This window comes from Amblyraja radiata, chromosome 4 (assembly GCF_010909765.2).
Source record: "Amblyraja radiata isolate CabotCenter1 chromosome 4, sAmbRad1.1.pri, whole genome shotgun sequence".
Taxonomy (NCBI): Eukaryota; Metazoa; Chordata; class Chondrichthyes; order Rajiformes; family Rajidae; genus Amblyraja; species Amblyraja radiata.
Window position 1 is genome coordinate 3,327,648 of NC_045959.1, and position 14,584 is coordinate 3,342,231.

A 14,584-nucleotide genomic window follows, 5' to 3' on the forward strand; every position below is an offset into this window, starting at 1 on the left:
ATATATGAGGGTACACAAAAATGCTGGAGAAACTCAGCGGGTGCAGCAGCATCTATGGAGCGAAGGAAATAGGTGATGTTTCGGGCCGAAACCCTTCTTCAGACATATGCATATATGTATATATGAGTGTTTGGGAGCAGGCAGTATGGATTTCTAAGTTGCTGCACAACTTTTGCTATGTGCGAGTTCTGCCCACAGGAGCATTACCAACTTGCGAACTATCTGTGTAATGAGCAGTTAGAGTCATCGTCATACAACGTGGAAACGGGCACTTCTGCGCAACTTGCCCCCGCCGATGAACATGCTCCATCTACACTAGCCCCATCTATCTGTATTCGGCCCAAATCTCCCCCCCCCCACCCCCCCCCGCCCCCAAACGTATCGTATCCAATCCATAAATGCCTCTTAAACGTTGTGATAGTACCTGCCTCTACCTCCTCCGGCAGCCCGTTCCGTATACCCACCGCTCTTTGTATAAAAAAAAGTTGCCCCTCGGGTTCCTGTTAAATCTTTCCCTCCTCACGTTAAACCTGGGTTCTCTGGTTCTCGATATCCCAAATCTGAGCAAAAGACTGTGCGTTTACCCGATCTATTCCTCTCGTGATTTTGTTGCACTTCCATAAGATCAACCCTCATCCCCCTCTGCTAGCAAGGAATAAAGTCATATCCTGCACAACCTCTCCAGAAAGCTCAGACCCTCGTCCTGGAAACATCCTCGTAAATCTTCTCTGCACCCTTTCCAGATTGACAGCATCTTTCCTATAACAGAGTGACCAAAACTGAACACAATACTCTATATGTGGTCTCACCAATGACTTCTATAACTGCAGCATGGCCAGCTTCTATACAATATTCTGACTGATCCTCATTGACCACAGTATCTACCTGTGATACCACTCTCAAGGAACTATGTACCTGCACACTTAGATCTCTCTGCTTTACAACACTCCCCAAAGCCGTACCATTCATTGTGTAGGTCCAGCCTATGTTAGACTTCCTGAAATTCAACACCTCACATTTCCCTGTATTAAATTCCATCAACCATTCCTCAGCCCACCTACCTAATCAATCAAGATCCTGCTGCAATTATTGACCACCATCTACAATACCACCCACTTTAGTGTCAACTGCAAACTTGATAATCATGCCATATATGTTCCCATCCAAATCATTAATATAAATGAGAAACAGCAATGGGCCCAGTACTGAACCCTGAGGCACACCACTAGTCACATGCCTTCAATCTGACAAACAACTTTCCACCATCACCTTCCATGAAGCCAATTTTTAATCAATTCAGCGATCTCTTTGAATTGCATGCGATCTAATTTTCCAGAGCAACCTACCAAAATCTCAATAAAAAGGGTCTCTCGGGGAGTGTAAAGCTGGGGGATGGTGGTTGAATAGTTGATTCCTGTAGCTTGCCCTGCTTTGTCAAGCTTGCACCGTAACCTGTCCCTGCAGCACCGTCGATCCACCAGATCCACCAGCACCAGAACCCACCTATGTGTCTGGTGGAAGGGAGGGAGCACACATGCACAGGGAGCCCGGGGCACAGGGCCTGGTCTACTGGGGAGAGAGAGACAGGGAAAGAGACAGAAAATGGGAGACACACACACTCACGCACAGATAGAGAGAGACAGAGAGAGAGAGAGAGAGAGACAGAGAGAGGGTCAAGAGGAGAGGGAGGGAATGCTGGGGGATGAGTGAGAATGGAGAAGGATAGGGGTAAGAAGAGGGATGGCGAGGTAATGCAGGAGGGAAGTGGGAAGAGGGAGAAGGGGAGGGAGGGGGAGAGGAGGGAGGGGGAGAGGAGGGGGGGGAGGGAGGATAATGGAGGAGAGAAGGAGATTGAAGAAGGAGAGTGAGATGCGTTCACATTGATCTTATATTTACAAGTTATTGCCATTTTAAACTAAAAATGTCAGCCACTCCTGTGCAGTTGGGGGCTATGGGTGAGTGGTGGAATATTGCGTTGGCGAACGGGGCCCAACGGGTCCCACTTGGTCTAGTATATTACTAAAACACTCATCGTGTTTGTGTTTCTGTCTGCGTGCGTGCCCATGTGCTCCCGGAACTATGCCAAAACGGTACACGATAGCGCTACCATTTTTGGACCACCTTATTCACGATTGTCCTGTGGTGTGTTGTATCAAGTTTCATTCACACTGATGGTATGTTTCACGTTATTCACATTTTTAACTTTACAAAATCCAGTTTGAGAAAAAATCACTTGAGGTTGCAGTGGCAGTTAGCAGCTATGACGCCACAATGGGATCTCATTGACGTAAACTGCCGACTTAACTTTTCACTGTAAAATAACCAATTGCACTTGCTGGCCCTGCCCATTACAATGTTGCAAATCACAGGACAATGATTCCTCCCAGCAAGTGCAAATGGATTTTCAAAAGTGAAAAATCAATTTTTTTAAGTTTAAAAAGAGGGAGGGTGAAGAGGAGGGGGAGGGAGTGCTGGGGGATAAGGGTAAATGAGCCGCCCCAGCGCAGTTGGGGGCTGTGTGTGAGTGGTGGAATATTGCGTTGGGGGAACGGGTTGCGTTGGGGGAATGGGTGAGTGGTGGAATATTGCGTTAGGGAAAGGGTTGCATTGCAGGACCAGGCCTCCTGTGTGACAGGGACCCAATGGGTCTCACTTGGTCCAGTATCTATCTTCTATATTATTAAAAGTCTGATCTTGACCGCCTTTGGCCCACTGTGGCGTGATTTCCGAGAGAACGCCACCACCTACCGCCGTCATGTTTGGCCACCTCGCTCAGAGCCCCCCTCTGCCTTCCGGGACCGGAGGAATTTTCGCATTGATGAAAAATCAGAGAGATATTAAATTTTTTTTTTAATCCCCATTCTTTCTGCTGCCCCAGCTGGTAGCAGGGGGGGAGGGACTATAAAACCAGGAAGTGTAGTCCCTCACTCAGTCTCTGTCAGACCCAGGAAGTGAGAGGATCATGGTTCTCTGAGCTGCGAATAACACTGAACGCACGTCTACTCCACGGTGAGTCCCCTCGATGCGGCTGTAAGGTGGCAGCTGCCCAATTGTTTGCCTCGCCTTTTTAAATAGTTTGTGTAAACAAAATGAATTTTGGTTGTCAGGTTGCTGCAGCCCAATTGTTTGCCTTGCCTTTTTTTAAAGTTTGTGTTCACAAAATTAATTTTGGTTGTCGGGTGGCTGCAGCCAAATAGATTGCCTTGGCTTGGCTTTTAAAATCGTTGCAACAGTTGACTGGCGGCCCAAGAATCCATTCAGCCCACAATGCCTATACTGGCCCTCTGGAAACCAGTACCCTCGGCCCGCAAAACCCATACTAGAGCAACAGAAAGCCCCCCCCCCCCCCCCCACTGGCGAGCAATATTGGAATTTGTGGAGAGGTGGAATATTGCGTTGGTGACCAGCTTTCCCGTGTTATGCTGGGACCCAACGGGTCCCACATAGTCTAGTATATTACTAAAACTCTCATCTTGCCTGTCTGCGTGTCTGTCTGTGTGTCATGCCCTGAATTGCGCCATAACGGTACACGCTAGTGCTACAATTTTTGGACCACCTTACTCATCATTGTCCAGTGGTGTGTTGTATCAAGTTTCGTTCAGAATGATGGTATATTTTACAAGTTATTCACATTTTAAACGTTACAAATTTAACTAGTCACTTCTCACTTTAAAAAATCCAAATCCAATTGCTGGCCTTGGCCTTTACGATCACAATCCACAGGACACGGAGTCCTGACAGTAAAAAAGAGAGAGGGTGAAGAGGAGGGGGAGGGAGTGCTGGGGGATAAGGGGAAATGAGCCGCCCCAGCGCACTTGGGGACTATGGGTGAGTGATGCAATATTGCATTTGGGGAAGGGTGAGTGGTGGACTATTGCGTTGGGGAACGGGTTTCATTGGGGAACCAGGTCTCCCGTGGGGGCTATGGGTGAGTGGTGGAACATTGCGTTGGGGGAACGGGTTGCGTTGGGGTACCAGGCCTCCCGTGTGACAGGGATCCAACGGGTCCCATTTGGTCTAGTATGACAATAAAACACTCTTGACTCTTAACCAGGTTTCCGTAATGGCTATAACGTCATAGTCGCACGTACCTATCCATGCGCTAAGCTCATCAGCCTTGCCCATCAGGCCTCTTGCATTAAAATAAGTGCAATTTAAACCAACATTCCTTCCTTGCTCCCTGCCTTTCTCCTGCCCATCCTGTCCATTAAACTTTCTCTCATCATCCCCCATACCAGTTTCTAACCTCTCACCTGCCTATATAGATACTGTATAGGATCCCACCCCTCAGGCTGATTCAGTCTACTAAGTTGCTCATTTCACCTTACAATTATGCGCTGATGCCGCTGGTCTGCACCTGCGGGCTCCTCCACATCAGCTACTCTACAGTCCGGCCGATGTGGCCACTACTGTGGCCCGTGCCGCAGCCACCAGCTGTAAACTCCCTCCTCAGTCTGTCGCCAATGACAAGACTCACCCGGCCACTGTGCGGTCAATTTTTATTTATTCCCCCTCCTCCTTCCCCATTGCCGGCTGCTGCTCCACGTACTCGCCACTTCACCTACAAAGGTGGAGTACGTCAGCGACTCTGGGGGAGGAGGAAGAGGCCGGTTGGACAGAGCAATAGGAGGAGGAGGAGGAAAGATAAGTGGACAAAATGATGGGCCAATGGTGCGTTAACCGGATCGTGTGATGGGTGGAGAAAACTTCGCCGAGGATGGCATCTGTAACCAGGGCTGGGAGGTCATGTGAGCCAGCATGCCACTGCAAGTCTGTCCGTTAACCAAAAATCCATTATAAAGGGGTCTGTTAAAACAAGGGTTTACTTTATAATATTTCTTACATTCGGTACAGTTTAGTTGAATTTTAAATGAGGTTTTGATTTAACGGTGAGCATATTGGACATCGTTTTTTATTTCTGATGATGTAACACAATTTTTAATTTAAATGATAAATATAAATGTATGCCTTTTTAAAACAGCTCAGGGGCATTGTGAAGATGCAAAAGAGGCAGTATAAATTCCAGTCATTATTTTAATAGGCCTATCCTAAATCTATTTCATGTCTTGCAGCATCCTGGCGGAGAAGAAGTGCTAATAGAACAAGCAGGAGGTGATGCTACAGAAGCCTTTGAAGACGTTGGACATTCCAAGGATGCACACGAAATGACCAAACAGTACCTCATAGGAGAGCTGCACCCTGTAAGTTTGATAATAACTTCTTAAAAGAAAGCTCATAAATATAATAGTTTAATTTATGTAGCTATTTCAAGCAAAATAATATCCATGGACACTTCAGAGACATGGAAGAAAGGAAAGAAATTAAGAATATTTTTCTGTTTGGTTGCAAGTGTTTTTTTGACGGGAGAGAGAGAAGGAAGGAGATAATGTGAGGATTCGGCAATGTGGGTGTGAAGTGGGGAATTAAATGAATTGACTGGTGGTGAAACAAAAGAGATGCTATGTGGGAACCAGCATTATTGGAATACTATTGTTACAATTATTAGTAATCTGAAGGATGTAGAAATAATTATAAATGAATGCAGAATCCTGAAATTTTAATTTGAATTGAATTGTGCGCTAGGAATTTATGGTTCAGTATTGGTAGGTGTGAGGGCAGCTACAAGTTGCCGGTGTAGGAGTTTGTTTGAGTTCTAAATAGTGTGAAGAATACTTGAGAATCTGGAGATAAGAAAATTGCCAAAGAGTGTTCAGCTGTGATCCATTTCTCTGGAGCACAAATTGGGAGTGGTGGGAAATGAAGTTCCTCTGGCCTAGATTATCAAATGTGGGTGAGGATTATAACTGCTTTGACAGATTTCCACAGTACAATAACCATTGTGCTTAATGGGAAAACTGCCTTTGTATACACTTAAATACATGCTACAAATGTTTTCAAGTTGTGGCTTTTTAACAGTAAATTAAATATAGATACCCTAGTCCACAATCTACATCCAGGTCTCTACTGAGTCTGAAGAAAGGGTCTCGACCCGAAATGTCACCCATTCCTTCTCTCCAGAGATGCTGCCTGTCCCGCTGAATTACTCCAGCATTTTGTCTCTACTGATAGGGACAGCCGTACAAAATAAACTTGCTTTAGCATAGTTCATTTTGCAGTGCAGGATATAGCTGATGAGGCATATTAATTGTGTTGCCTTTTTTATAAGAAATTTGGCATCTAACATCGACAGAGGACCAAAATGACCAATACAAATATGTCTTTATTTAGTTGGCTTTTTTATTTTCTGGGGGAGGGGGAGGAATCAACATTGGTCATAAGAGACCACCTCGATCCTGTGTTCAGGGAGTAAGTGGAGCATCAGTTTGAAATCTGAGGCAAAATAATAGAAAATGCAGAGCACAGCACTTCCTTGCTGAATTGGAATTCTGTCACCTGCCCCCCAGAAGTATTTTCTGATATTACTCATCCAGTGCTCATGGCAATTGTACCCTAAATAACCATCTGCAAAGATATCTTGCTGACTTGGAGGCTGGAATTAGTGGTCAGGTATTAATTGGATTTCATTCAATTGTGACGAGTATAAATCTTGAGCATAATGTCAACATTATGGGCCCATTGCAGTCAAAGCGGTGACATTGTGTAGAGAATCAAGTTCCTTTGAATTTTTAAAAATTTAAGTTATTTGACAATGGTTGGTTATATGCATTTAGTTCTATGATAAAACAGATTAATTTAAATGTTTGTTATATAGTGTTGCAGTTCAATTTATGTTCATTTAAATCAAATGGCAATGTTGCTATTCTGATTCTAGCTCTTAGCCTTGCTGCAATGCAAAATCAGTGTATTTTTTTGCAACATTTTTAAAGGCTATTTGGCCAATCGTCTCAGAAAGATCTGGGTCTATATTCCAATTCTTATTTCTCTTATTTTGATTTATTTCTTTAAAATCATTCAATTTTACTTGTTTTGGAAGTATTAATTGTTTTTGGTTTTCATTAGTCAAAATATTACCCTCCTTTCCTTACTGTTTGTGTTTGTTGCTCCTTGAATTAATTTTGTTTTGTTGATGATAAAATGATCAGTAGAAATTTGGTTTAGTTTGAAAGGCCTATAAATTTCAATAACTGGCACAATCAACAAAAGGAAATTAACATGTTAATCATTTTAGTGTATTAATTTTATCAAGACTATCAAATCATTTTTTTTTAAATCTAACATATCGTCTTCTGACCTCCATTAGATTTTCTATGTACTGCTCACTAATTTGCTGTTACAAGGAAACAGGTTCAAGGATCTGACTAGCAGAACAGAAAAAAAGACTCACTCATCTGTTTAGTTGCAAATCAGTTTTATTGGCAAGAGAGGACAAAATTACTATTTGTCTCGGTATGTGCAGGGTGCGCAAAGGTTTAAACAGAGCGTTGTTGGCTTAGCGTGTGGGAATTTAAACAAAGCGCCACCGGCCACAATGCTATGGGTCACAGACTGTTTGGGCAAAATTCTCGTATAACATTTGCACAAGTACATATAATTTTGTGTTTCTTTACATTAAATTTCCATGCAAGTCCATTTGTCCAATTTGCTAAACTCTGCTTGTTCTTGTGAGGTTGCTTGCTGTCCTTTTCACAGTTAATTCACTTCATAATAGCTTGGAAGTCAAGATTTTAGAATGAAGTGTTAGACACTGATTCAGTTTGTGTTTTAATAATTGCTAATTTTTCATCTTCTACCAGGATGACAGAGATGCTTTTGAAACGCTGAAGGTAAAGTGAACTTTTTATTCTGTAAGAATGGGGAAATTGGAAATGGATGCTTTTTTTTTGGAAAGATCAGACAACTGAGATGACTGAGGCAGAAGAGATGAGGCCTGGGACAGATTAACCCTGAGCACTGTGAACAATGAGGCAGACTTGAGGAGGCAAGTGGCCTTTTCTGCTTGTATATTCTTGTTCCTATGCAACTTGGTCTTAAAAGACTCTGCCGTTCTAAATGGGTTCCTTCATTCTGTTTATTGGCTGCAGTTGTCTTGTGATATGTTGAAAAACAGATGAAAATGGTGCAAAGAAGAATGGTCCCTATGCTTTGCAAATTTGGTCTCCCATTTTATTTAAAGCCAGTCCCTTACTATCTTTCTTGTAGGACATGAAAGGAAATTTGCTGCGCCAGTGTAGTGTGTGATTGCCATTGGGACATTGGTATCTCACTACTGGAATATAGCACTGTTTTTGGTGTGCAAAGTTTTTGGGGTAGTTGGGGATGAGCAGCAGTGGAATGGAAAAAATAAATCATATTTATTGGAAAGTGGTGAATGGTGCGTGAATCACAAACCTACATAAAAAGTCTTCTCACCCACCATTCCACCTCCAGGCCCCTCAGATCGGCCGACTTGGGGCTGCTGAATATCCCACGGTCTAGGCATAAGCTCAGGGGCGACCACGCCTTTGCGGTTGCAGCCCCTAGACTGTGGAACAGCATCCCCCTTCCCATCAGAACTGCCCCCTCCATCGACTCTTTTAAGTCAAGACTAAAGACTTATCTATACTCCCAAGCCTTTCCTGACGTCCTCTGAGTGAGGGCTACATGTATATATGTATGCAGCTTGTTTTGTTGTGCTATTCTTATAACAAATGTAAAGCACTTTGGCCAACGAGAGTTGTTTTTTAAATGTGCTATATAAATAAATGTGACTTGACTTGACAAACATTTCTTTAAAAAAAAAAATCAATTTGAATATGTAACTGGCTTTTACTCCCAATCATTAGTTACCCAGGGATGGGGAAGTGAGGGTGCTATTTATTTGGCTTGCTCTGCAGTGGTGCAGTGCTTGGATAAATGGTTTTCCTCACAGTTTAAATTGTTTAAGAGTTGGACATATTAACGTGACATTGGGGACTTAGGCCAATCTGGATAAAGAGCACAGATTTCCTTTTTCTAAGAAATGGCAAATCATTACTTTTCGAAACTTCATGCTGCTATATGCCAAGTATTGTTTTTATTAAGAATTATTTTGATTTCATATTTGCAATCCGTTTAAATGTGAACTAATTTTCTGAATTCTTTGTCTGGTCAAGTTATTTAAGTGCTACATCGTATCTAACATTTCACCAATTGCCATAATTTATGAAATCTAAAGAAAAGCATGCAAATGCAAATGGTAACTCCTCTTTGCTTAGATTTCCTTTTTTTTTAAAAAATGGGGTGGATCACTGTCTTGCTCCCTCTCTTACAGAACCCAGTTGTTGTTACAGAGACATCTGAATCAAGGTATATTTTTTTCTATTAGGAACTTCTTTAAATGATCGGTATATTTCTGCCAAAAACAAATTGCATCATCAAACCTTGTATAATGAACCACACTTGAGTTGCAACTGTTCAATGACTTTTGTTTGTGTTATTGCATGGCTACATATACGATTTGCTTCCTTTGTTACCTTATTTCCTTTGGTTATAATTCGCCAAAATTGCATTCCACGACAAGAATTCTGTATTAATTTCAAAAAAGATTTTCTTCAATTTCTTTTCTCTTTCAGGCTCTGTTGATTTGATGTATTCATTCACAGCCATGCAACATTCACTTGCAAACTCATTCATTCTTTTGTTCCCTGAACATTATAATGCTTGAGAGCAGCTAGCTTGTACATGTAGTAATGCATCTTTGAGGTGAGGGAAGAAATAGTGCCTGCAGGAGGGAATTTTGTACTGTACCCGTACCCTATGTCTGACTTTACTCGGATAGGGATAGACACAAAATTAAACTGCTCATAGATCAGTGGTGAATCTATCGAACAAATCAGTGTATTAAATGCCTTTGTGATGCACATCGGGAAACAGTATGAGCAAGCTCAAACTGCTTCAACAAGCCAAAGTAACTGTACAGTTTTCATACCCTCGTGACACCGGTTACTTGTGGGGTTGAAATAAACCATCATTAATCAATGTTTCGGTAACAATAGACAATAGGTACAGGAGTAGGCCATTTGGCACTTCGAGCCAGCACCGCCATTCAATGTGATCATGGCTGATCATCCCCAATCAGTACCCCGTTCCTGCCTTCTCCCCATATCCCCTGACTCCGCTATCTTTAAGAGCCCTATCTAGCTCTCTCTTGAAAGCATCCAGAGAACTGGCCTCCACTGCCCTCTGAGGCAGAGAATTCCACAGACCAGTCATCTTTGTCTTTCCCCAGAGTTAACTTTAATCTTATGTTTCTTGTTGTTTTTAAAATTTCTCCCCATATATCCATCACATAGATACCATAAACGTCATGTCCCTGTTAAAGGAGACTTTGATTCTACCTCGTTAAAGAGGTAATTTTTTTAAACCTCTGTGAGACTTGCCTGCAAAGCACAGTGACAAAGAACAGCTGTAATCACAAGATTGCAACAGATAAGAACCTAGACAGAGCAATGGAGGACTATCCTCACCCCTACTGATTATAAAGCCTTGTTTTCAGCAGAATGTTTCAGCTTTGCTATTCTGACTGCATTCTTGGCCATTATCCCATCATGATTCCCCAGTATGTGAGCTCTAGGGTTAACTGAATTGTAACCTACTCCTCTTATAATTCTCAAAATTCCTGACAACAATGCCAATGCTGTAAATGCATTCTTTACACTCAAATTTTAAGTTGTAAGATGTATTATTAGTAAATCATTCCATTCTTTTTTTTATCTTGACATTTGTGTTTTTTTTCCTCTTTCTCTCTTACTTCCTATCTTTAAAAAACCTAAAGCAGAACCAATCCACAATTGATAATATTAATAATGTACGACTGATATACATGAAATGTTTATAATATGTGCTTGCTTTTAATAAAAATATTTTAAAAAGAAAAAAATTTAAGTTGTTCCAGACACACATGAGGCCTGGTCCCCCAATGCAACGCATTCCCCAACGCAATATTCCACCACTCACCCGTTCCCCCAACGCAATATTCCACCACTCACCCATAGCCCCTAACTGCGCAGGCGTGGTTCATTTCCCCTCATCCCCGAGCACTCCCTCCCCCTCCTCTTCATGTGTGGGAGGGGAAGGACGGCTTCAGGCGGAGGCTGTCGGGGGTGGGGGGGGGGGGGGGGGCGTCCTGCAGCGGGGGATGGGGACGGCTTCAGTGGGGGTTTGTCGGGGTGAGGGGGAGGATGGTTTTAGACGGGGGCTGGCAGTGGTTTCAGGCAGTGGCCGGTGTTGTGAGGGGACCGGGGCGGACTCAGGCAGTGGTCGGGGGGGGGGGGGGGGTAGCGCTACCGTGACCTACCACTGGGGGGGCTCTGCGAGGGGAGGGGGTGTATGGGTGGGGGTGGTGTGCCCCAGACCCGCCAGTGCCCGGCTCCCTCAAATCCCACACTCACTTCCCCAGGATTTCGAGGTTGCAGTAGTTGGCCTCGCAGTCGGCCAGGCTCCGGGCTGCACTGCACTCCAGGCTCCCCGACACCGCACTGCCTCCAGGCTCACAGACTCGGGGCTCACGGCCTCGAGGCTCACGGACTCGGGGCGGCCTCTGGACAGCTTCTGGACTCAGACCGGCCTCTGGGGATTTATTCTCCTCGCCCCTGTGATTGACAGTGGGTGCCGGAAGGGGCATTGCCGTCCCGGCGACAGACAGGAAAGAAGACCAATCTGCTGATCTTACTGATTTTTAAACCTTCATAACTTCAAAACTTCATAACCTTCATAAATTTTTAAACCTTCATAACTTTTGTAATATTCCACCGATCATAACAAATGTTGGTGCGCTTGGAGCACAGGAGTACGGTGAGTAAGGTGGCGTAGAATCGTAGCACTATCGGATACTGTTTTTGCGCAAATGTAAAAACAACACAAACTGGAAGAGGACAAGATGAGAGTTTTAGTTAAGTACTGGATTCACACACAAACTACAAGATAACAGCTGTGATTGCTTAGGATGTTTTTGTTTAAAAATATTTTTTCAGACCTTTCCAATTTTAAATTCTGTATGTGTTTTTGTTTCTTCATACAGCTGGTGGTACGGTTGGATAATCCCCGCAATAGCCGGAGTGACTGCGGCTTTCTGGTACCGGATTTTTGTGGCAGATTAATGAACACGACACATGAAGGAAATATTGGCACCACTTTGCATTGATTGATTAAAAGCAAAATTGATTGTTACAAATCAGTTTTAAGACAAAAATAGAAATATTACTTTCACTAAAGAGATTACAGGGTAGAAATTGTTTTTTGCATGCTCATTGCTGGCATAAAATGCATGGCATGTCATCACTGGGGAAAGATTTGCCATTTCGGTTCGAATTGCCCACTTGCACCCATTGCCCAATCTAACCTTCACTCAGGAACCCACCCAGGACCACTGCTGGTAGCCCAAGATTTTCTTTTTATGGGTAAATAAATCATGATTGGTGCTGGCAGTTTGGCCAGGAAATAATGAGGAAACTGAAGGGATAGTTTTGCACCTGAAATTCTATCAAATAATAGGATCCCAATATAGATTTTTCCCCTCTGCAGTGGATGCAAACCATACAAACACTGCCCCGACTTGCGTAAGGGTTACATTCCATAAACCATTATGCAAGTCAGGTTTTGCGTGAGTTTTTAAGTCGGGATCGCCTTAAAACTAGATAGAAACGAAGAACTGCAGATGCTGGTTAATACACAAAATGGCACAAAGTGCTGGAGTAACTCAGCAGATGAGACGGTTCTCTAGAGAACGTGGATAGGTGACATTTTGGGTCAGGACCTTTCATTAGATTGTTTCAGTCTGCTGAGTTACTCTAGTTTCACTTTAAAACTAGGCTTCATTGCTGCTGGTCTGCACCAGCGAGACCTGCATCACCACCTCTTGTGCCGTCCTATTGATGCGGCTGTTGCAGCTGACATTATAGCCGCTGGCCGTACAGCAGTTTCCTCAGGCCGCTGCCACCAACAGGATGTGCTTGGTCACCGGCTCACCAGTCCGCTCACCAGCTGCTGCTTTTTCCTGTTGGCCATTGCTTTGTCCACTCTCTCCTCCTCCCAACGCTTTGCCACTCCACTGTTCCCCTCCCCCCTGGAGAAAGCGCTGTCGGCCGGGGGCTACAATGTGAGTCGCATCAATAGCCGCGTCAATCGAACAGTGAGGCAGCTGGTGAAGGCGAGCTTGCTGGTGCACATTGTGGAAGATGGTTTTGGTTCGGCTGAGAGTTGCTATCCACCACCTCCCTCGTTCTTGCTCGCCTTCCCATTGTCACACCAACAGTGGCTGTAACTGGAAGAGCAATGAGCCCGGGTGACACTTTTATATCCTGTATATATCATATATTTTACATATGAAGCTGACTGGAAGGTCTCGCCATCCTTCCATTGCAATACACAGGTTATTTAGAAAACAGGACCATCCAATGTGAATTGTTTATGTAAGTGCGCGTTTATGTAACTCGCCTGTTATGTAAGTCAGAGAGTGTATTTGTTCTGGTATAATTGATTTAGCTAGCTGGACCATGCTTGCATGGTTATTCTCTGCATGTGTCTTCCATTTGCAGTTGACTCTTCCCGTCCAGTGGCCCAAATTTCTCAAATCCCCTTCATTCATGATAAGCAATTATTTCTTTGATATGTCCCCGCCTCTTCCTTTATTCTTCCCGCCCTCCCCCCACCCCACACCCACATCAGTCTGAGGAAGGGTCTCAACCTGAAACGTCACCTATTCCTTCGCTCCATAGATGTTGCCTCACCCGCTGAGTTTCTCCAGCATTTTTGTCTACCTTCGATTCTTCCAGCCTCTGCACTTCTTTCTTAAACATTTCTTTAAAATATGAAAGTTAGCGGCATTGCAAAGTAGAAAATAGGTCCAGACTTGTACCTTTTTATTTCTGAATATTGCTACCATGCAGAATTTTCATTTTTGCCTTATAATCTGAACCTTGCCACTCACATATGATTTTGATATAAACAAATTTTTAATATACAATTTTTCTAAACAAAAATATAGCTCAGTGATGCTCCCCAGGAAAGTGTTTTATAATTGCGGTTTTATGCCTAATTAGGTGGGTCAAGATTTGAATTTTGAATTATTCCTTTTCATTTCGCCCACTGACCTCTTACCATTGCTAAACCTGCAGAACAATGCAACATGCATTTTTTTGAGCCTCTGTTTTGTGCAAGACTTTGGACATGCAATGATAGTCTATGTTGACTACCACATTGTATTCTTGTTTACTCTTCCTGAATAATACATCTCTATGAGGATATAGTATAATTAATGCATGTAATATTGGCTTCCATTCAATTGAATGGAAGAATATCTTTATAAATAATGATGAGTGACTGACTGTTCATAGAATCACATAGAATGTACTCAAAGTATAATGACAAATCTATGATGTTGTTTGTTCTCCATATGAATTTCCATTCTAATTTGCTGTCCTTCCATGATGCCCCATGGTCATATCATTTTCTCTCAAAGCATTAAGAAGCCTCTTTTACTCTAAACTACTCCACGTTGCAGCACATCCACGTTATTTTTCATTGTGATTAAATCCTTTGTTGGTTAAAATTACACTAAAATTACACCTCAGTTGTTGTGCCCAGAAGTTGTACAAGGGTTTTCCAACTTCCCGTTCCTTTGCAGTTCAGTAAGACTTTTTCCACCAGTAAAGGGCCTGTCCCACTG

The 14,584-nt window shown here is 43.2% G+C and overlaps 1 protein-coding gene across 1 annotated transcript in view; it reads left to right on the forward strand.

Moving 5' to 3' along the window:
* The window catches only part of LOC116971798 (cytochrome b5), a 36,764-nt gene extending 22,839 nt beyond the window's left edge, over positions 1-13,925 (forward strand). The window contains exons 2-5 of the mRNA XM_033018918.1: positions 5,073-5,201; positions 7,695-7,724; positions 9,191-9,225; positions 11,939-13,925. Coding sequence (XP_032874809.1) covers positions 5,073-5,201; positions 7,695-7,724; positions 9,191-9,225; positions 11,939-12,017 — 273 coding nt within the window. The 3' untranslated portion in view covers positions 12,018-13,925. The remainder of the gene's footprint in view (positions 1-5,072; positions 5,202-7,694; positions 7,725-9,190; positions 9,226-11,938) is intronic.
* The last annotated feature ends 659 nt before the right edge of the window (positions 13,926-14,584 follow it).